Here is a 19,230-nt window from a genome sequence, read left to right as displayed (position 1 = left end):
TTTATTCCATTTTCCTGCATTCGCACTTGAAACCGTCGAATACCTGATTCTGTTCAATGCTCAGTCCCGATGCACGTTTACAAAGACCCACTCGTCATCGTCATCGTCAAAATCCTTCTGTACCCAATTTTCCGACAAGGATGAAAGGTCTGCAAGCAGGACAAGTAGACGGCTTTCGACTGTACCCGGTAAGTATATGGCGGGTAACACTCAGCAAAAAAAAAAAAAAAAATCGCGACGCACATCTAGTGTTGTGCTGGGCCGGGCTCAAAAGCCCAAGCCCGCCCAAGCCTGGCCCGGGTTTGGACAGCCCGGCCCGAGCCCGGCCTGACTCTCTATAGGGCTTTGGGCTCGGGCTCATGCTTTGGAAAGCCCAAGCCCGGCCTGAAAGCCCGGGTATTTCTGCGTATTTTTGTGATATCGAAAGGACGAGTATATTGAGTTGAGAGTAACGAGTGGCGCCAGAAAGAAAGAGTGTATGTGATTGGTGGAATGTTCCGAGCCTTCGACGCGTCATTGGGTGACAAGAAACCTTCTTGTGGCTTTCGCGCAACGACAACCCTCGCTTTCAGTTTGCACTCAACTCACAGCCGAACCGACGCGGTATCAGCATTATCATTGTTCAAATACGTCTCTGATGTCCTATAGAAGAGTAAGTATGGGTAGATATGGCGAACAGAGCATGCACCAGTAGAATAAGTGATGTGTAAGCAGATATCGGGGTACGTACTACTTGCCGATTTCCGTAGATAACTTCGTCTCTCACTTGTATCTATAGACTTGCTGATGGACTGCCCATGTTTGTGAGCTGCCGTAACGGGATCAAATAAAATTCTGAATGGTAACTATCATCCAGTTGTCTCTCGCAATATCTGTCTCGCCACCGTCCGTGCAACTGTTAATCAACCCCTATCTTCCGCTTCGTACACCTTCCCTTGCTGACTCTAACTTATGTCAATACTCTTGCAGATGACACTCTCATCATATACTCAACGCCAACCTCCATCCATTCATCTTTCCTGATTTCTGAACACGATCAACATATGAATAAATGGTTAGAGATCTAGATAGGGACAGCATGGTATTCGGGAGGGTACCAGACATGGCTGACACGAGTCGGGTCCGCCTCAGATATAGGGATTTTAAGAATCAGAAGTTGTGGGAACTAGTCCAGGGTTGAAAGGGTGAGTTTTATCCCGCTCTTATTTTTGTGAACGGACTGGAGCGAGGAGCAGAAGAGTGATCTCACTCACATTCCTTGATGCCTACGAACTTGCTACGAACTGTCAGCTCATCCAGTTTTCCCTCTCGAACCCATATCTCTTCTATCACTCCATTTCAATCTCCCTACGCTCCCACCTCCTTCCCCTCTCTCCTCTCTCCTCTCCCTACTCTCAACCTACTCTCCACTCTTTTCCTCCTTGCCTCCGTCTATCACTGCTACATTGTTCATGTATGCATAAGCACTCGACTTGTTCCGTCAGAATAAATATACACCTTTTTTTGTGGACTCGTATAGCAAGCCCGGGCCCAAGCCCAAGCCCGACCCGTACCCAGCCCAAGCCCTCATCGTGGGCTCGGGCTCACCTTTTGTGAGGCCTAAGCCCGTCCAAACCCGGCCCAAGCCCTGGGCTTTGAGCCCGGCCCGAGCCCGACTAACACTACGCACATCCTTGACCTTAGCACCTGGAATGCACATCCCATCGACACTCCCACCTGCGGCCTCTTTCGCACTCAGACTCTCCAGGCTCCACATTTCATCCGAAAAAACATTACCAGTCAGACGTCGCGATATATCCTGATGGCCGAGGAATAAGGCGGTGACAGACATCACGTAGCTAAAGGCAGAATCAGGTGGGTTTAGTACGGGTTGAAGGCTATCGCTTTCACATTTCGTCGCTAGAATCGTCGAGAGTTGCTCGACGAGCGGGTCAGTGTCTGCGAGGTAAGCGACATTCGCAATGGCTGAAGCGGGGAAGGAAGGAAGGGAGGGATGGAGGGATGGAGTAAGAGAATATTGTACTCATTAGGGGGGTTGTAGGCAGACGGATTCAAAGCTTCCCGATAGCATAGCTTATATCAGCCGTGTATTCTCTCGCCACAGACTCCGAGGGCCACAGCGCACGACTGTTCATGGTTCGATGTCATTATCAAGATTATCTTTGTAGTAAAAACGAAAGGACAGAAACGAACCAAGAAACACGGTGAACTGTACGTATTTATCGGCAGACATTCCTAGTCCGTGTCTGGAGCCGCCACGCTGAGGGCCTATTCTTCCTTGCTTGAGAAGAGTGACAATGTGCTCTGGTGGGATTCACAGATCAAGAGTCTACCGTGTATGCTGCTGGGATAGCATGACTGGGCAGTATGGCGTTATAGCCTCGGTCTATCATCCACGGCAGCAGTCGCTGCAGCGTAGAAAAGACGCATCCCGACGATGTATCTCTGGAGAGGCCCTACTCGCTTGCTCTCTTCTCTTCTCGTTCTCTCGATTGCCTTCATAGCCTCCCGTGCGGATCGGCACTCCTCCATCGTCACGAGCGGGAGATACTGTGTTGCCGGAAGTTAGTCGTTCTCAGGCTACTTGATCTATGGTGCACTCCACTTAGTCACCACCAAAAATGAACAGTGGCCAATTTCGTTGGCCCGGGGGCGAAAATCCAGTTTATTGAAAGAAAATTCCTGGCGCGTACCTGAAAAACAATGTTACCATAATTCGATTATTTAATTCAATTGATTATTGAATTAAATAATATTATTTGGCAGGGAACGGCCAAATGGGTACCCCTAATTTTTATAACTCCGTCAGTTTTTATTATTTTAAGATTCTGTCTTGGGGATCTCTTCCCTTCATGAAAAGAAGCCTTTTCCCAAGAGGGATAAGAACTGGCGGTAAAATCAGCCCGGCTGTGACCGATATGGCACCGTTGTTCGTTTTTGGTGGTGACTAAGTGGAGTGCACCATATGTGAACCTCCCGGTGGACGAATCAACGTGGTCTCCCTCACACGACACTTAGAGTGATCGTCTTTAATCCATATGCGCTTCATACGACGACCACTCATGATTACCCATATATCTTCCACGCATGCATCAGTCTTCGGGACTACATACACCCAGTCCACACATATCATTTCGACCTGTGATCCGCACAACGGGTTGATTATCTCGTATCTACCAGATGTAGATGTATGCCCATCGTTCGTTGCACGCGGTCTCGTCCACCCGACAAGCATATGGGATTTTCATTCCGTCGTCAAGCTTGCCATCTTGGCTGACGGGCAAAGAGAAGCCAAGGCCGAACACCGGCAGACAGTATATAAGCACGTCGACTTCCAACATGAGTCCCGCTTCTGCTCTTCTTCCCTTGCATACATACGCTATCTCGTCCTCCACTTCATTGGGTCTTTCACAAGGAAAGGAATGATTCCCACGAGTGTTGTTCTCTCCCTACTCTCGCTCACGATCACTGTGGCGGTGGCACCTCTCCCAGCCTCAGCTCTCAGCATACCCTGTCTATTCACCGGAACGAAAGAGGACGTTGGCTGTTCTGTGCTTTCTCGACCTAATGGTGGTGTTACTCTCGGAGGATTCGCTTCGAGTACGTCCCTCCCACCCGGTCGAAATCATCGTTGTTTTTTGAAGCTGATGCCGGTCGATATATGCACTATGTAGCGTTGATGACGGTGGATGCGTTCGATCCTATCTCTGACTTGTCGCAACTTTGAGAGACGGAGGCAATATCGGAGATCAGCTGAGACGGATATTGCAGTACTAGTGGCTGCGCCGGCGGGCTGAAGCTTGAAGCTGCTGTGGGAGCTCGAGTTTGCAAGGTCGAGGCAGTCCGTGATAGGACATCTCGAGTTGAAGAACGATCTAACCCGGAGGCGAACGTCAGGCGGAGTACGGTGCAGAGGATATGTGTAGAGGGAATGAGGGACGAGGGACGAGCAGTGAGGTTTGCGAGCTCGAGCTGCAAGGAAAGGGGTTCAAGTTCTCACGCGTCGCGCCGTTACAACTTACCGTCAAGGTGCATGCTTTCTTTTCTCTTTTGGATCATTGGGTCTTCGTTTCGGGTCTCTGGGTTCTCGGGTCTTCGGGTTTCTTTCATGGTCTCGTCTCGTCTCGTTTGGTTTGGTTGTGGTATACCCCGGGTTAGGTTTTGGGTTTTGGGACAATGTACGTAGATCTTTCATGGTGGTTTGTGTCTTCTGTAATATATACCCCTCAGCGCGCGAGCACGCTGACGTATCTGTTCTGGGATTGATGTTGACCGTTCGGAAGTCGATTCGTCGAGTTGGCATCGTATGTGATGTGTTGGTGTGCAGGCTCTTATAGACAGGCCTAGGATAGCGAATCCCGATGTCCCAACGAAACGAGACCATATCAATCAATCAATTGACATCCGCAGCTCACTCCCACACCGTCTCTCAATCCAAAGTACCCTCCCATCCTCCGCATCCCCGCATCCTCCCTCCCCACATCCCATCCCTCCCTTCTCTTCTCCTCCCCACGAGCAGGGACGTCACTGCCACCGCCACTAGTACTCACGCTATCGCTCCTCACTCCTCAATAACCTGCACAATCAACGGCAGACCCGTCACCCTCGACCCGTCCTCCTTCGCCACATGTGGCGCTTGTGTGAGCGAGAGGTGCCACTCGACGGGTGTTTGGGACGGTTTGAAGAGGAAGAGGGGCAGGAGGGTGGAGAGGACGAGTTCTTTATAGTTATGAGATCAAGAGGAAGTGGGATTAAATGACGGGACAAAAGGAAAGAAGGAGGAGAGGACGAAATGTGATGGGAAAGAGTGAAAGAAAAGGAGGCGGACGCACTCATCTCTGTTAACGCGAACTTGAAGCCGATGCATCCAGTCGGTCCGGTCGAGAACGACAATCTGCAACAAAACAAAAGCAATACCGCGAGCGTGAGCGTCTCCCAACGCCCAGTTGACATCACACTCCGCACATATCCCGAAATTATATCAGGAACGAAGAAAGCACGCACATAGAGCTCCACAAACTCGGCACCTCCCTCTTGGCTTTCTCCCTCCCCTTCCCATCCCATTCTCTACTCTCCACATCACCTTCCAACCACCTCTCCGGCCGAAACTCATCCGCGTCGGGTCCCCAGATGTTCGGGTCGCGGTTGACACCTTGGATGGAGAGGTATATGGTCGTGCCGGCGGGGAGGGGCAGGGCTGTGACGAGGGTAGCGTCTTTGGAGCTGGAGGAAGGGACGGGGGTGGCTAGGGGGAGGACGAAGGGGGATTGGGATCTGATATTCTCGAGGAGTGAGCGATGGAAGGACGAAGGTGTGAAGGAAGGACCACTTACGTGCGGGAGATGAACGATAACGGTGGATGACTACCATTGATGAGCACCGATCAGAACCTGATGCGAATACATCTCGAGTGAAACAAACCACTCACAGGCGGAGAGCTTCGGCGCATACAGCGTCAAGGTAGGGCAGGTTATCCAGCGTATCGTAATCCATATCTTTCCCCTCATTCGCGCGTTGTGCGTCGATGATCTCTTGCCGGAGACGGGCCTGGATGGAGGGATGGAGGGAGAGCATCTGGAGTGTGCGAACGAGAGCGCCGGAGGTTGTGTCGAGGGCGGCGAAGATGAGGGTGCTGTGATTAGGATATCATCATAGACGGGGGTTAGTAGTAGGAATGTGTAGCGGGGAAGACAAGGGCGTTGGCTGACCTTATTTGGGCGACTAGCTCTGTATCTGTCAAGCGCGGATTCTGCATGTTCGCCGCCACTACAACAAGGTCAATATCTCATTCAGAGTGCCATGGTACCAAAAACTCACGCGTAAGACTCATAACATCCTTCAACTCTTCACTCAAATCATCACCAGTAGACTCCTTCACTACCTTCGAAACCGTCGCCTTCTTCTCCTCGAATATTTCCAGCGCCGTGTCGTGCATCACGTCGATCACGGCTTTGAAATTCTGCACGGACGGGATGGGGACGAGGGAGACTACGGAGCGTTGGAAGGGTTTGGAGCCGAATTTTTGCAGGATGTGGAGGAAGGGTGTGACGATGCTGATCTCGGCGAGGGTTGGACTGTATCATGTATGCGGGTCGGGGTCAGCAAACGACGACAGAGAATAGAGACGATGGCACCAGACTGAGGGCAGGACGTACAGGAGCCGTTTCGCATACTCGCTATACCGACTCTTCGCGCTCTTAACAGCCCCAAACTCATGTCCCAGTCCTCCCAACCCGACCAAATCCAGCGCCGTCCTCGATATCCAATCGAGCACGTCGATCTCGGCCTCTGGTGCTTTCTCTGCCGCAGACGAACCACTGGCAGAGGAAAGAGCCCGGACTTCTGCAATCAGCCCGGCTCGCAGTTGATTCGCGATGGGCTGGAAGACGGTGAGGAGGTCTCGGATGTGGCGGGTGGCGAAGAAGGGTTGGAGGGATTTGCGGAGCTTTTTGTGGACTGGCCCTGTTATCGGTATCGACGACTCAGGACATTTTGGAGTATGTAGAACACGATCTTAGCAGGTAGCTTACCAGTCGTAGCGAAGAGCCCTGTTCCGAAGATGGTACGCCCGACGCCTAGGAACGCACTTATGGTGCCAAAGGAAGGTGGATCATAAGGGATTGCATACCGAGTTAGAGCATAAAAACGGACGTACTTTGTCTCAGTGAAGATGTCGGGGTTGTTGAGGATCGCAGAGATGGCCTGGGTATCAGAAATGAAGAATTGCTTCTCCTATACCTCTATTCAGTCAGTGGTCACTCCAAGGAACAGTAAGTACTGATGATCAAATGAGCAACTCACCCCGAACAATCCGTAGATCTCGAAAGCGTTGCCATACTCTTTCGTGAACTTCTCATGATATACCATCCCGTCGGCCGGAGCAAACAGTTGCGCTAGATTGCCAGCAATGATAGAGTCACGAGGTGGGCCATGGATAAGTGGTCGAGATCTACGAAGGAAGCGGGACAGAACATAAAGCACGACTACTGTAGAGGCGACGGTATATGCGGGAGGAATATCAACCATCCTAGACATACAGGCTTCAGTCCGACAATCCAAAGAGCTCTGAGAGGTTGTTGAGAGAACGAAGAAGGCTGGCAACGGTCTCCTCGACGCTACCTTTTTGTACGCTCGGGACCGCCTCAGGGTCGTGTAGGCGCCCAATTACTGCAAAACCGATTAACATCGCTTACGAATAAAGTGAAGTGCGACTGGCTTGGAAAGCCCGTAAGGAATGAGTCCTCCTTGCACGTTATGGAGATCGCATGACTATGGGGCTGGGGTTTGAATGAATCTGGATTTGACCAGAGCCTGAATTTATCGGCGATCTGTTGTTATGACTGGGATCGTGTTCGTGAGCGCAGAGGTCTATGCCAGTGGGCTCTGCGAAACGGAATCAAGATGAGGCGGGTACATATATCAATGGGCAAGCGTATACTCGCAGGTGAGGTTAAGTACTCGTTAGTAGTTACCATCAGCCTATGCGCTGCGATGTACTCGCACTCGCCCTAATGATCACCCTATTTAACCGACTCGCATTCTTCTCTACCGGTACCACAGCATTGACGAAGTGCACTTTCGATCTAGGAATCGTCATCTGGGAGAGAGGGAGAGGAGACATACGGTGGTTCAGAGTAGTTCCGACGCGCAACGCGTCGTCATTCTTCATCGGGTCCCCAAGCACTTCAAACTTGGTGCAGCAAGCGTAAGGTGACTGTACTAGTTATGAGGAAGGAGTGGACGTGTATTCGTGCCTCCGGGGTTGACATTGCGGTCGAGCATTGGATGCAAAGATTGGCAAGACAAGGTTGGCAAAATACCGTCGACGAGGGCTAGCTAGCGTGACGGTCCACAGCGAACCCTTTAATCGCTCATCGAGGGATGGTCCTGTGAGGAGAGAGTCGGCGAGTTGAAGAAAGTTTGCGGCGGGGTAAGGTGGTCTTCTGAAAGTAGTACCCAATCGTTCAACGTTCAACCGGCTGGCGAGAGGATCGCGCTGACTGGGCGCCACATCTCCACAGAAAGAGCGCTCTCAATGGGAAACCCCGAAATGAGTCTTGCGGAGCCGTATTCGCGGCTAAGCAACGGTTAAGTACATACCTTGGGACAACAAGTTTAGTAGTAATAGAACACGTTTGTATCCCTGCACCTACTCTCATGTCTGATCCTGTACCCGTTCGTGTGGAGGTCATCAACCAGGAAAAACCACTCGGACGAGGTGAAAGTTGTAAGGAGACAACTTGTGTCATCTCTGAACCGAAACCATCACTGATTCAAACCCATATATTAGCGATAATATGGGAAGCCGAAACGAGCGACGCCAGGTATCCTCGAGTTGCCATCAAGGTCGTACGCACTTCGAAGTTTATAGCGAACCCGTCGCTTCGCCGCGAGGCTTGTGCGCTCCTCAGGCTCAAAGGTGACCAGTTGGCCTCCTTCGTCTCCGAAAAGGCGTGCTAAACGTGTTCTCGCTAGGTCATCCTGGAATACCAGAGGTTTACGCCTTGGGCCGGTCGAATTTTCACGAATATCTTGCCATGCAGTTGCTAGGAGAGCATATTGATCCAGGGAAGATGGTCTTGACGCTAGGGGAACTAGCAGTCCTTGCCGGCCAGATGGTAGGCTTCGATCGACTCTTCACTTTCTTCGCATAGAGGACTAATTGTCCTGATTCCCGACTCCTTCACTGTAGTTGGATATAGTGAGGCACATCCACTCCCGAGGCCTTATTCACGGCGACATTCAACCACATAATTTCTTCTTCGGACGCGACGACCACGCCAAACAACTATATTTGGGCGACTACGGGGACACGACATGGCATACCGATCCAGAGACGAACATGCCTATCCCTTGGCATACCTTGAGGAGTATCAGGGGGACGACGAGCTACTGTAGCATCAAAATGCATTATCACAATAGTAAGTAATACTGTTCGCAATAGTGCGGCACGTAGCGCGTGCACATGCACGCGTAACTTACCTACTCATAAATAGGCCCATCGCGCGCAGACGACATGGAATCACTGGGGTACATTATCGTTCACCTCCTCCGTGGTTCTCTTCCATGGAAATGGGAAAGGACGATCAGAGCGGTGTGTACTTTGAAACAGCTTTGGTCAGGAAGTGATCTCTGCGCCGGTTACCCCCCTGTATTCGGCCAATTTATCGACTACGCTCGAACGCTGCAGTTCGAGGACGAGCCCGATTACGCCTCATGGATTGAGCGTTTCCGAAACTTATCCCAACTCGAACCGGAAATCGCCAGTGCAACAATCGGCACCTCGTTCAAGGATAATCCCAATGCCTCGTCGATCGTGATACAATCACCACCAGCCTCGGTGCCAGCGTGGTTCGTACCCTTCGACGACGATAGAGACTACGTTCCGGAAGTGGCCTTCAACTTGCCATTCGCCAGGACTCCCGAGTCGCGGGATCAGATTGGAAATGAGAAGGAGACTGTTCGTCGACTTTTGGGATGGATTCATGCGGTCGAGATGGAGGAAGAAATCTGTGACTATGTCCCTGAGCATATGCTGAGTTGGGAAGAAGAGGACGAGGACGAAAATAAGTTCGGGGGGAAATACCTGAAAGAAATAGACGATTAGTATTTTTGTCGCCAATGTCGCTTAGCTGCTGCAAAGATTCTGACCGTGGCTGTTACCTTTTAATCGTCCTGCGCTCTTTAAATGGTGTCGAATTTTTTTTCGGGTCTATTATATAGTACAAGTTTTTGACATGCAGGGACCTTGGATGCCGCTAGAGCGAGAGAGAAGATGAGTAGATATTCGTACGAGTTTCTGTCAAGTTGAATAGACCGTATCGGTGATCGGACCAATCGTCGAATCCCGTTGGGCTTTAGCGAGGTTGAAAAATTCTTCACAGATACGGTCTAATGCTCACACTCGGTTTGGTGATAACAGAATAGATCTAAACTTGACGGTTTTCAGAGATTACTCGAGGAAGTAAAGACGATAACGCAACGCGAGCAGACCAGTAACGAGCCTACATAGGCCTACATCGTCGTAGAGAAGGCGATAACATGCGATATGTACAGGCTTCAAGCCCCCCTGTACGAGTCTAACGTCTGATCTTGTTCAGGGCCACAATATCCTTGAGGCAGGTATCTTAGCGGATGAGAGGACTGCATTAGACAATTTTATGGAAAACAGAGTAGTACTCGCTCCAATAGATTATGGGCGTTGCACGGAGAAGAGGTTGACTAAGCCTCAATGACTTCAACGACCAACGGCAAACCGGGAACCTTCTTCCCCTCCATGTCCACATGTGGTGCCTGCGTCAAACTGAGGTGCCATTCGATCTCGGTGTCCGATGGTTTGAACCGGAAGGAGGGGAGCAGGGTTGACAGGACGACCTCTGTTCAAGACGAGCGGAAGGATGAGATGAGAGGAGTTAGTGACGGTGTGATGGAGGGATGAAGAGAGATAACAAGGTTGACGTACTCATTTCGACTAATCCGAACTTGAACCCGATACATCCTCTGGGTCCGGCGGAGAACGACAATCTTTCATATACGCAGAGATCAGTTTAAGAAAAACGTCTATGCAGACACAGAATTGTATAGACTATACACTCACACAGAGCTCCACAGACTCGGAACCTCTTTCTTCGCCTTCCTCAGCCTTTCCTTATCGGCCTCTCTATCATTCGCACTAGCGTCTGCGTCGGTATCGTCATCCACCAGCCACCTATCTGGCCTGAACTCATCCGCATCCAGTCCCCAAATATTCGGGTCGCGGTTCACCCCCTGGATTGATAGGTAGACTGTCGTTCCAGCAGGGAGAGGAAGGGCGTTGAGATGTGATGCTTCTTTCGAGCGAGAGGCAGGGGCGGGTGTTGCCAATGGTAGAACGAAGGGCGTTTGAGACCTGAGAGAGAATATATAATTGAATATTGAGTACAAATGTAGAAGCGAACGTACGTCCGAGACATGAACGGTACAGGCGGGTGTCTATCAGCTCCAACAGAAATTGGTCAATGCAGGAGGCATCTATGTTATGCATAGAGATCACTCACAGACGAAGAACCTCAGCACAAACTGCATCAAGGTAGGGCAGTCCGTCCAACGTATCGAAATCCAGATCCTCGCCACTCTTAGCTGCTTTAGCTTCCGTTAGCTCGTTCCGGAGACGGTCCTGAATGGCAGGACGGGTCGACAGAAGTTGCAGGGTGCGGACGATAGCGCCGGATGTTGTGTCTAGGGCGGCGAAGATCATTGTGCTGTGGTAGGACGAAGCGTTACCATGGCATATTAGTGTCAGTCAGATAACAACAGGAGACAAAGGCGGGCAAAGATGAGACGTGGTGGTACGGGCGGATAGGAGAGCTGACCTCATTTGGGCGACTAATTCTTCATCGGTCAAGCGCGGATTCTGCATGTTCGACGCCACTGTACAGCATAGTTCGCTAGCGTCAGCCATTCGTTCCTACTGGGACAAGTGTGAAGGCTCACGAGTAAGACTCATAACATCCTTCAACTCTGCCATCGCCTCAGCATTATCCTCCTCCGTCAAAAGCTTCGACACCGCCTCCTTCTTCTTCCAGTAAACACGATTTGCTGTCTCATCCATAACATCAACCACCTCCTTGAACCTCCGGACCGCCGGGATGGGGATCATCCCAACCAGAAGGCGACGAAATGATGCAGATCCGAACTTCATGAGAATGTGGAGGAAAGGCGTGATAAAGCTGACCTCGGAGACGGTTGGCCTGTTGCGATTGATTCAGGTAGGCGCATCAGAAAGCGAAACAAAAAGAAATACACTGAAGAGAAGACGTACAGGAGGTGCCTAGCCGTCTCGCTGTAAGGATCGTGTGTACCCTTTAACGCCCCGAAATCATAACCCAAACCCCCAAGCCCAATCAAATCCAATGCCGTCCTCAAGACCCAGTCGAGCACGTTAAGTTCGGCGGACAGCACCTTCTCACGCCCAACATCCGAAGATGCCGACTTAGAATGGCGATGGGAAGCAGATGCGCGTGACCGAATGTCTTCAAGGAGGCCAGTTTGAAGTTGACGAGCGATAGCGTGGAATATGGGAAGAAGATCTCGGATGTGGCGGGTGGCGAAGACGGGATTGAGTGTTCGGCGAAGTTTCTTATGGTCAAAGCCTATATTGGCGATAGTTCAATGTTCCATGAGCGTTGGAAGAACCCGACAATGGAAAACGCGTACCAGTAGCGGCGAAAAGACTAGACCCGAAGATCAGACGCGCGATGCTCCGGAACGCTCTAACGTTTCGGTACACAGATGGGGCAGCCAGACTTGAATGCATACGTTCAGAGGTCAACGGGGAGCTGGATGTACGTACTTGGTCTCATGAAAAGTATCAGGATTATTGAGGATCGTGGAAATGGCCTGAGCATCCGAGATGAAGAATTGCTTCTCCTACAGCATTAATAGGTTGATCAGTGATCAACATCTGAAAAACAAACCGATTCTATAACAAGCACACACCCCGAATAACCCATATATCTCCAGAGCGTTTCCATACTCTTTCGTGAACCCTTCGTGATACTCCATTCCGCCTGGTGAGAACAGCTGCGCGAGGTTTCCAGCGATGAGAGAATCGCGTGGCGGGCCGCGGATGAGTGGCTGAGGACCTCGAAGGGACCGTAACAAGAGCACAAGGAGGACTAAAACAACAGCAATAGCGGTGATGGAGATGGTATCTGCCATGGTAGCCCAGAAAAGTTCGGGTTCAAGTTTGCTCTACTAGTCAGTATCGATTCAGAGCCTTCAAGTTGGGTCGCTGGAAGATTGTCGTCTGAGTTGAGGAGGTAGCCTTCTCGCGCCCTGCACATGAGGAGTGCCTGATGCGCCGATGCATTCGAAAGAAGTAACCGTATCATCGAAAACCGAGAAATCAGCCAGTGAGGGTGCGGCCGCGGTTCAGCGAATGTTGGCGGTCGTCGTCATTTTCCTTATAGAGTCTTCGGAAGGGGCCACTGATTTCCCACGCCTTTCTCGGTTCGGTTTCATCGCCACTTGAGCGCCACCAGCCGCCAACCGCAATGACCTCTACCTATAGCTATGCTCTTAGTATTACCGAAACACCACTGTAAACATGACAGAACCGTAACAGGCGAGTTTTTTCAACTGATTGAGACCTTACTAGCTCATGGCTTTGAGAGCGCAGCCGAAATAATAAGAGTTTATAACTCACTGTACCGTTCTAGGAACTCCGTACCTTCAACTTCTGCAGGCCATTGGCGTAGGTGGGCTCGCAGGAACTCGTTATTGTATCTCCTGCATTTTATTCTTCTGGGTTGGAGATATGTCCTTTAGTGTCAGCATGTATGCAACAGTGGTCTGACCCGTATTCCAAAGCCCTCATCTGAAAATGGACCTCCCCGTCCCATTCTCCAACATTATTCACGCTCCTCCGATTGTGTCGTTCCTAGACGAGATACACCGACAAATATAGCCTATTATGGATCGCCCACCCATATACTACCATGGTGGATAGTCTGGGAATGAGGCCAGCTGCTGTTGGTGTCCTCCTGTGGTATGCTTTCTGTTTTAGCTGAAGCCGATAATTGACAGGTGGTCTAGTTATCACTGTGTTTTGTGTGACCTTTCGAGACACATGTACATCGCGTACCATGACAACAATTTCGATTGTGAAATGACAAGAGCACATCCAAGGCTGTCCCTTTTGGCAGCTTTGATTTTGTTTTCCTATTGCTACTCCGGGGAATGTCTTCTTTCATTTCCGCACAAAATGCATGCTCACTCGTGGATTGTTCGAATCCAAGGCAGCCGTGAGGTTCAGGTGCGACGTTTAATTGAGCTTTATCATCATCACCGGAATCACGACCATCGGAGTCGCCCTGTGGTGAAGCTGAAATTCGCGCCACACGAACATACTCACGCCGCAGACTCGTCCGTCCCCGTCCGTTTGCCACTCGTTTGTTTGGTTTACACAAACCAACTCCTCATGCTTTTCAATATAGCTCATGATTTCGCATCGTATCCCCTCATTTTTTACTTCTAGCACACCATACTTCAACATAATCGTGTCCTCACTACATAACACGGATTAGCAGAGTACCGTTCTCTCAGACGCGGTACAGAATCAGGTTTGGTTCCATTTCACCGTCACGGCATCTCAATTAATACCTTGCGAGTGGCATTTCGCAGCTTTTCATGTCTTGTTCCTACCTTGCATTCCACACGCCATCCAGGTTATACGTGCCCCACTCTTATTCCCGCGAGTCGTTCTCGAGCTTGAGCTTCAAGCATGCATGCGACTGCCGTGATAAAAAAAGGGTATGCGTCGCAAATGTGGTCCATTCGGAGAGTCTTCCATTCGTTCAATGGACCTGTGTTTGCGAGCAAGGGGGTCGAAGTGCGGGCTAACCACTACTGAAACGGGACGGGACAGATATAATCTACTTACGAAAGGATAACATGAGTGGGCCTCGATGGAGAAGTAAATGCGTATGGTTTTGCAGCTCGAGGATATCCGAACGGGGACTTAAAAACGCCATCCATTCCGGTGACACCTAATCTGTAGTGACCGAGGTTGTATCCTTTGAACATATATATAGGTCCTGCGGTCCCGCACAAATCGCACAAATTGTGTGTTTCGGTGATGGTGAGAAAAAACCCCTGACGTCTTCGAAGCCTTCCAAAGCGTTGGAGAACATCTCATACCCATAGATATGATTACACTAGAGAAATTCATACTTTCCCCTATTAGCCGTATCTTCGTCGAATGATGACAACTCTAAAGCTGAGCCGTGGTAGAGGGTAGTAGAGGGTACGATAACAGCCTTGAACCGCGATTGTGTTATTTGGCTGAAGCGCTATGACTCGTTACGACAAACCGGTCTTGTGCGTGATGATACCGTCGTCTTTGACAGGGGTGTGGTAGTACAATTTGTGCAACCTTAATCGACCGCAGATTGTGAAGATGGAGAAAAAATGTGAGTTTATCCGTCCAATGAATTCGTAAGTAGCTTCCTGTGCCTATCTAAATACACTGCTGAATAGCACGTGTCTCCCACATCCTCACCAACACTGATATACGTCTCAGAAACCATACCAATACATGTTTTGTGCTCTCGGTAGCCGCCATACCCGTGCAAAATTCTAGCTAGTCCTCGGGTCGATAAATGTCACCGGAAATGGTAGGATATTGATGAGAGTGAACCAGAGTCTAGGAGATGAATCCGTAAGCAACCATGATCAAAATATGCTCATGAATACACCGGTCGGTAATCCGTAGTTGCATGGAGCTAATAATGAAGCAAGTCAGCCCAAGCTTGGCTGGCGATCGTCGGTGTAGGGAGTCGAACTCACCTCAGATCGGTGGCGGCGGTCGGAATGCCATATCTCCGTGACTGTCGGGCTCAGAGTTGTATCCTCGTATATTCTACTTACTCCATATCAATCATCCAGAGCAGCATACTTATGCACTGTGACGACAACTTGGATACCAGTATTGCAACGATTACAGCCAAAATGGCAGTGGGCGAAGATGATGGACGATCTGATTCGGCTTGGCAGAAACCTGCAGTTGTCAATAAGGTGTTACCAGCGCTATGATGCGTACAGGTATGATAGGAAAACTCCACGGCGCAATCGTCGGGGACACCTATCAGCGGAATTGACTAGAAAGCTACCGGCAAGCGCCGCATCAACCCCGTGGGGAACCCCCACAGAGACCCCGGATACCGCACATTCTCTCGCTCTCGCTCCTGTCCTTGACGGGACCGTCTCGGAATCACCGATCTGCTGTTCGTTGACCCTCTTGTTCCTCTTGTGTTCCTCAGTGCCCAGTAGCTTGAGCATATAGACGCCATAGGCAGTTATGCTCGTAGCACTCGACAGCGCCATACCGCCCGTGAAAATCGCATCAGGCCGCTTCCTAGACCTCAGCGCTCGCGTTTTCATCTCCACATGCGGATAAATCACAGCTCACAGTCTAGCATCCTTGTTTATACTGTTGAAACCGGAGACACAAACACATCTCCCTTCGCGATTGTAAATCGATCAATCACTCAACTCAGCCCAATGGAAATGTCCAGCAATCAAAGGAGGATACATACCCAACTCGGTACCGTGGATCGCATTCAGGCTGAGTGATCCCCTGCTTCCATACTCGCGCCCTAGTGATCCTCGGGCTATCTTTGTAATTACGGGATTGGATTGTCCTGTAGGACTCTACACTCTTTGCTACTGTCCCGCTCCATGGGGACACTAAGTCTGCGAAGAGCGCTCCCGCTCTTTTGCCTCACTGGATGACATGTTTTCGCTGTGCTGGCATGCCTCGATAATCCCCATCCTCTGGATGGTGCCAGACTGGTCTCGGGCCATCAATTCCGACGCTCATTCCACTTGAAATGGACTGAGAGACAGTGACGTTTTTCACCTTTCCTCTACCTGAAGCTCTGACGATATGGGTTCGACTACGAGTGTTGTATCTGCCGCACTGGCATTTGGTATCGCAGCAACTATCGCTGTTACTCGCGACCGCTGGGCAAAGGAATCGCGTTATGCTCCCTTGCCTCCTGGACCTCCCAAGATCCCTTTGATAGGAAACTTAGGTGACATGCCGACGTTAGGCAGAGAATGGGAAACATATACTCAATGGGCTCAGAAGTACGGTAAGATATTCGCCTGCAATATTAGCAAGCATCAAGCCTGACATTAATTTCTCTAGGCGAGATTGTCTATGTTGAGGTACTCGGACATCCCATTGTCATTTTGAACTCTTTCAAGGCGGCCACGGAGCTCTTCGATCGTCGTGGCTCCAACTATTCCGATCGTCCAAGTGAGCCCATCATTATGTACATATACTGGGTGATCAGCTACTCATTGTTGATGGCCTACGCCAGGTACTACTATGCTCAGAGACGTCCTGGGTTGGGACTGGATTATAGGATTTATGTACGATGTTATTTATGTTTATACGATCATGTTTGCTAATAGGTGGTTACGAAGGCCTTATGGTGAATGGTGGCGTCGTCACCGTAAAGTGTTCCACACATATTTCAACCCGAAGGCGGTCGTAGCTCAATATCCGGTTCAACGCAAGGCTGCTCACGGCTTTATGAAAAGCTTGTTGGAGTCTCCTTCGAAGTTTGAGGACCATGCCACTCGGTAAGTCCATCTTCTTTCTGCAAGTATTCCGATCTCAACCTGTATTTTTGTAGATTCTCCGGGACTATCATACTCGAGTCAGTCTATGGTTACGAGGTTCGTGCAGAGAAGGACCCGTACGTTGAATTGGTCCACAAGGCCGATGAAGCGTTCAATAAAGTCGCTGGAAGTACCTTCCTCGTTGATATCATTCCTCTCAGTATGTCAGATCGTTTATTGCTAAGTCATTGATCGCGCCTAACCAACTTGATAGTGCGTCACCTCCCCCTATGGCTTCCTGGAACTAAATCCCTACGGGACGCTCAGAAGTGGAAGAAGCTGGCTCTCGACATGCGATCTGTGCCCTTTAAACTTCTGCAGGATTCCATGGTGATGTTGATTTGCTCGTTCAAATCCTTGCCCTGAGGCTGATCATATTCTCATTGATAGAAGGACGGAACGGCACCGTCATCGTTGGTCTCCGAAGAGATAAACAAGATTCAAAGCCGTAGTGAAGGACCTCCTGACGATTTAGACGTCGTTCGCAATTGTGCAGGTGCAGCTTATGGAGGTATTCACACATCTCCCCTCTCGTCTCCATACTCCCTCGACAACTCTGATTATTATTTTTGTTCCAGCTGCTGCGGATACTACGACATCGACAATCCTGACACTCATCTTGGCTATGGTCCTGCAGCCTGAGGTTCAGAAGAGAGCGCAGGCTGAAGTCGATGCGGTCGTGAAGTCCAGAGGGGGAAGGCTGCCCGACTTCGATGACATGTCTGCAATGCCATATGTAGAGTGCTGCATCACTGAGGCTCTTCGGTATGAATCTTCGCACGTTATACATCCCGATTCAGGTAGTCTCATGATTTGTTGTCTTGTTCGACAGGTGGCGTCCGGTAATTCCATGCGCTATACCGCACCGCAATATTAACGGCGACGAGTATGAAGGTTATCATATCCCGGCTGGCTCAGTGGTGATTGGAAACATCTGGTAAGGACATTTTCCAGGGTCACTGGATGTTATTCACTGTGGTCGTACTAATACTATACGTACATGATATAGGGCTATTCTTCACGATGCGACGGACTATCCGGAGCCTGAGGCGTTCAAACCTGAGCGCTTCTGGGGTCATAATGGGCACACTCCAGCTCGCGATCCTCTGGCTACCGTGTTCGGCTTTGGACGGTACGTGATACACTGCTTGCCGATGCTCGCTCCTACGGATAATAATACTCTCCTATAACATCACAGGCGTGTTTGCCCAGGGTATGTCTCAGTTACGACTTTATCAAGCAATGAGAGAATGTAACTATGACACTGAAGATATTCCTTGTTCCCAGGAAGCATTTGGCTATGAACAGCGTATTCCTCGCCTTTGCCTCCATATTGGCCACCTTCACAATTTCTTGCGCGAAAGACGAGAGCGGAAACGATATAATCCCGTCGACGGTGTACACATACGGATCTACGATGTAAGATCTGCCCACCGTTTCTCATCGTTCCCCGCGCTTACTATGGTACTCTCAGACATCCTCAACCTTTCGAATGTGTATTCACTCCTCGCCCCGAGGCGGTAGAAATGTTGCAGAGAGCGGGTGAATTCTAATATCACAATCGCCTAGTGTTTTTTTGTCTTGACTGGCGTCTTCTGTGCATCGCAACTGTGTTTCAAAATCGTCCATGTGCCGAATTCATCTGTTGAAATTGGACATGTACGATAATGACCGGTATTCCTCTGCCAAGATGTTTCGATATACTGGGCTCCCCATGGGTATTCGCTAATATTTCTTGATTATGGATCATGTCTCTGATACTAGTGCTTCAACGAAAGGACGTGCAGTATCGTCTCAGTGTATGAAAATGAGGAGTGTTTCATTTGCTTCCGTAGAAGGGGAGAGGGAGGCGTAATAGAAATTCTTCACGGAAGCCGGGTTGAATCCCCGAGCACAATGGGCCAGTTAGCGATATAATAATGCTCGAAGCTGTCTAGACTGTTTGCCGCCGAGGTGGCGATATTGACAAGCCATGCTTGCTGGGGAGAAAATCCAGTCGCAACGTTGATAGAGCAAACGAAAAAAGACACGAATCGGACAGCGGGCATTGGGCTCATGACC

The 19,230-nt window shown here is 50.1% G+C and overlaps 6 protein-coding genes across 6 annotated transcripts; 2 read left to right on the top strand and 4 right to left on the bottom strand.

Annotated features, from left to right (window-relative positions):
• Window positions 1-60: 60 nt before the first annotated feature.
• On the bottom strand, window positions 61-1,831 carry STEHIDRAFT_113320 (uncharacterized protein; the record flags this gene model as incomplete). The annotated part of the gene is made up of 6 exons (XM_007307130.1): window positions 61-179; window positions 244-384; window positions 731-808; window positions 1,254-1,276; window positions 1,404-1,437; window positions 1,588-1,831. The coding sequence occupies 6 exons, from the start codon at window positions 1,829-1,831 to the stop codon at window positions 61-63; spliced, it is 639 nt and encodes a 212-aa protein (XP_007307192.1).
• A 1,606-nt stretch (window positions 1,832-3,437) lies between these two features.
• Window positions 3,438-4,212, bottom strand: STEHIDRAFT_123623 (uncharacterized protein). The gene is made up of 2 exons (XM_007307129.1): window positions 3,675-4,212; window positions 3,438-3,600 (listed from the first exon to the last, which is right to left on the bottom strand). The coding sequence occupies exon 1, from the start codon at window positions 4,193-4,195 to the stop codon at window positions 4,025-4,027; it is 171 nt and encodes a 56-aa protein (XP_007307191.1). The 5' UTR covers window positions 4,196-4,212; the 3' UTR covers window positions 3,438-3,600; window positions 3,675-4,024.
• A 109-nt stretch (window positions 4,213-4,321) lies between these two features.
• STEHIDRAFT_170502 (cytochrome P450) lies at window positions 4,322-7,035 on the bottom strand (the record flags this gene model as incomplete). Its single annotated transcript, XM_007307128.1, has 11 exons — window positions 4,322-4,719; window positions 4,833-4,894; window positions 5,005-5,274; window positions 5,334-5,363; window positions 5,429-5,632; window positions 5,709-5,766; window positions 5,818-6,074; window positions 6,156-6,462; window positions 6,531-6,586; window positions 6,656-6,732; window positions 6,802-7,035. 11 exons carry the CDS (start codon window positions 7,033-7,035, stop codon window positions 4,562-4,564), a joined length of 1,713 nt encoding a protein of 570 aa, XP_007307190.1. The 3' UTR covers window positions 4,322-4,561.
• A 1,122-nt stretch (window positions 7,036-8,157) lies between these two features.
• On the top strand, window positions 8,158-9,607 carry STEHIDRAFT_62115 (kinase-like protein; the record flags this gene model as incomplete). The annotated part of the gene is made up of 4 exons (XM_007306714.1): window positions 8,158-8,419; window positions 8,476-8,618; window positions 8,693-8,921; window positions 8,997-9,607. The coding sequence occupies 4 exons, from the start codon at window positions 8,158-8,160 to the stop codon at window positions 9,605-9,607; spliced, it is 1,245 nt and encodes a 414-aa protein (XP_007306776.1).
• Window positions 9,608-10,135: 528 nt separating this feature from the next.
• STEHIDRAFT_123621 (cytochrome P450) lies at window positions 10,136-12,900 on the bottom strand. The gene is made up of 11 exons (XM_007307127.1): window positions 12,478-12,900; window positions 12,332-12,408; window positions 12,196-12,251; window positions 11,801-12,131; window positions 11,473-11,729; window positions 11,352-11,409; window positions 11,037-11,240; window positions 10,942-10,971; window positions 10,598-10,888; window positions 10,463-10,524; window positions 10,136-10,376 (listed from the first exon to the last, which is right to left on the bottom strand). Exons 1-11 carry the CDS (start codon window positions 12,697-12,699, stop codon window positions 10,222-10,224), a joined length of 1,743 nt encoding a protein of 580 aa, XP_007307189.1. The 5' UTR covers window positions 12,700-12,900; the 3' UTR covers window positions 10,136-10,221.
• A 3,526-nt stretch (window positions 12,901-16,426) lies between these two features.
• STEHIDRAFT_159728 (cytochrome P450) lies at window positions 16,427-18,722 on the top strand (the record flags this gene model as incomplete). The annotated part of the gene is made up of 13 exons (XM_007307126.1): window positions 16,427-16,634; window positions 16,691-16,801; window positions 16,866-16,917; window positions 16,972-17,130; window positions 17,184-17,329; window positions 17,384-17,499; window positions 17,560-17,680; window positions 17,748-17,934; window positions 18,002-18,106; window positions 18,179-18,301; window positions 18,368-18,382; window positions 18,457-18,588; window positions 18,644-18,722. 13 exons carry the CDS (start codon window positions 16,427-16,429, stop codon window positions 18,720-18,722), a joined length of 1,554 nt encoding a protein of 517 aa, XP_007307188.1.
• Between the last annotated feature and the right edge of the window lie 508 nt (window positions 18,723-19,230).

Source organism: Stereum hirsutum (assembly GCF_000264905.1).
Source record: "Stereum hirsutum FP-91666 SS1 unplaced genomic scaffold STEHIscaffold_12, whole genome shotgun sequence".
NCBI classification, from domain to species: domain Eukaryota; kingdom Fungi; phylum Basidiomycota; class Agaricomycetes; order Russulales; family Stereaceae; genus Stereum; species Stereum hirsutum.
The sequence above is the reverse complement of the archived record's forward strand: the minus strand, read 5'-3'. Positions and strand labels throughout refer to the sequence as shown.